Below are 2,175 nucleotides of genomic sequence, written 5' to 3' on the forward strand. Positions count from 1 at the left end.
AAATCAAAAAATAATCACGGTACTTTTTCCGAGTCACCAGTGAAACAATTTGCGCTTACGGTAGCAGAGCCATAAATAAATGAAATACTAATTTCTGAATATTAACAGCTAATGTAAACAGGAATCTCTGTGCCAATAGATAACTGGTAACATCCATGGAGGTAGACCTCCATGGTAACATCATACATCACAGTGGTAGCAAGTTCATTGGGTTCCATAGTGGAAAACATTTTGGACAGAAAACTCAAAGATCTTTGGTTACTGGGCCACAGATAGCTTTTGAACTGTTCGTCGCGTGTTGTTGACTTAAGGTTGACGGAGATAAAAACAAACAACTTGGGTCACGCATAACAATATAATACTCCCAACAAATGTAATACATATTCTAGCGCTTTCCGCGGACAGAATCACATGAGTCGTTTTTAAAGTATGTTCACATACGGTGGTGCGTGTGGAAATAAAAGTTTCTGAATTCCTATAACCGATTTGGTAACATCTGTAGGTTTTTCGCAAAGGTATGGTATGATACGAAAAGTTGCCGTGTTGAATAACACATCTACAGAACATATTTAGTATCTATGAGAATATGTCCAGTGCCAGTTTTTGCGCTTTCATGTTAATTCATTATTTCAGATGGATGAGCCCATGTTATCGGATTTGGATAAAGCTCTGCATGAGCTGGGAATGCTAAGCACTGTTACAGATAGTAGCAAAGAATATGCTAAGGAAAAGGCTCAGCGTCGTGATTCGACGAATCGACAAGCACTGAACGTTCTGCATATGAACACCCGATACGTGACAGGTGTGATAATTGGTTCACGCAAAGGACCTAGTTTTCGGTACAAACCGTACCCAGTACCAAGTTTTGGACGTGAGGAAAGAGTTCGCACACGAAGTGAAAATTCTGATAGTGACCTCGATCTTCTGCGTAGTACAACACCAATTATTAGTAGTACTGCGACGATTAGCAGTAATTTATTTAAATCTCGCTCCTTGGAAAGTTTGAAAGTTGCAGGGTCTGAAGAAGATCTTGCTACTTCTGTACGAGATTTAGAATCAGTGTCAAATAAAATTCAGTACTTGCAAGTAACTGAATAAGTGCTTAGTTTTGTGTTCTAGCCTGATGAAAATCAGGTAATAGCAGTTTGTATTGTGCACGTTGTCAGACAACGTTAATAATTGTTTAAGTCATGGTGTGTGAAATGTTTGGCTGTTCAGTGTCTGTACTAAGCTCTACGGTATTGTCTGAACAGTTTGTTTCACCATATTGTGATAGCATTAGCCCATAAGTGCACATATGAACTGAGTATTTATTAATGTGTCTAAATTATTGTAAACTAATATGCCTTATATTGCAGCTATATATCACGTATTTTATGTGGCAAGAAAAAGTATAAACGTTTATATGTATTAACAAAATTGATGAGAAGCTCATTTATAAAGAAAATACTTTCTACCAAAGAATGTAATGTGATTACATTATATAAAATATTGGATAAATGTTATCCTAGTTTCATGTATGATGGTCTCAACAAAGTATTCCTGTTCCTCTGACTGTAATGTGCCCCTATTTGTTTGTGATCTAAGATGAGATCATTATAGTGTCATTCTCTTGTTAAAATAGTTTGACCATTAACAGAATCAGAAATATAAATTACTGTAGGCATGTTCTTCCCTTTCTTCACAAATAAAATACATGAATTACTGAAACATAGAATGTCTTTCAGATAGGATTCTTGGCAAAAGTTAAGTATTGGACTCCCCCCCCCCCCCCCCCCCCCCTCGAAATCTTGGTTGTGGTGACAGATTAATTTGTAGCACAGCCCGAAGTCTAGCGTAGATTGGAAGGTTAAACTTTGATTGAGAGTTGGTGAAGTCAACAAATGAGAAAACAGAGAATCTGCTAGTGGTAGCAAATTGACTGGTAGCGAAACCTAATGTTTACATTTGCGTCATGTTGGAAAATGTGAGGAGGAGGGGTGTCCAGTATGTAACTTTCACCATATTCTTTTAAATGTACATGTTATATGATGTCAGTTGTTATTTAATTGTTTGAAAAATTGTGTTTGTTAATAGTAATGGGAATTTCCATACATTTCCAGGCTGGCAAGATAATTCAGACATGGACTATATCATTGATTGTAACTGTTCATAACAGTAGTGTTTTAGAAAAAC

General features: G+C 36.6%; 1 protein-coding gene across 1 annotated transcript; it reads left to right on the top strand.

Annotated features, from left to right (window-relative positions):
• The first annotated feature begins 254 nt into the window (after positions 1–254).
• Positions 255–1,712, top strand: LOC124777046. Its single transcript, XM_047252313.1, has 2 exons — positions 255–515; positions 634–1,712. Exon 2 carries the CDS (start codon positions 634–636, stop codon positions 1,096–1,098), a length of 465 nt encoding a protein of 154 aa, XP_047108269.1. The 5' UTR covers positions 255–515; the 3' UTR covers positions 1,099–1,712.
• Positions 1,713–2,175: the final 463 nt, after the last annotated feature.

The sequence above is a fragment of the Schistocerca piceifrons genome, chromosome 2 (genome assembly GCF_021461385.2).
Source record: "Schistocerca piceifrons isolate TAMUIC-IGC-003096 chromosome 2, iqSchPice1.1, whole genome shotgun sequence".
NCBI lineage: Eukaryota > Metazoa > Arthropoda > Insecta > Orthoptera > Acrididae > Schistocerca > Schistocerca piceifrons.

Bases quoted from the DNA above. Each gene is read 5' to 3' on its own strand.
- LOC124777046 (XM_047252313.1), top strand. From the start codon at position 634: ATGGATGAGCCCATGTTATCGGATTTGGATAAAGCTCTGCATGAGCTG.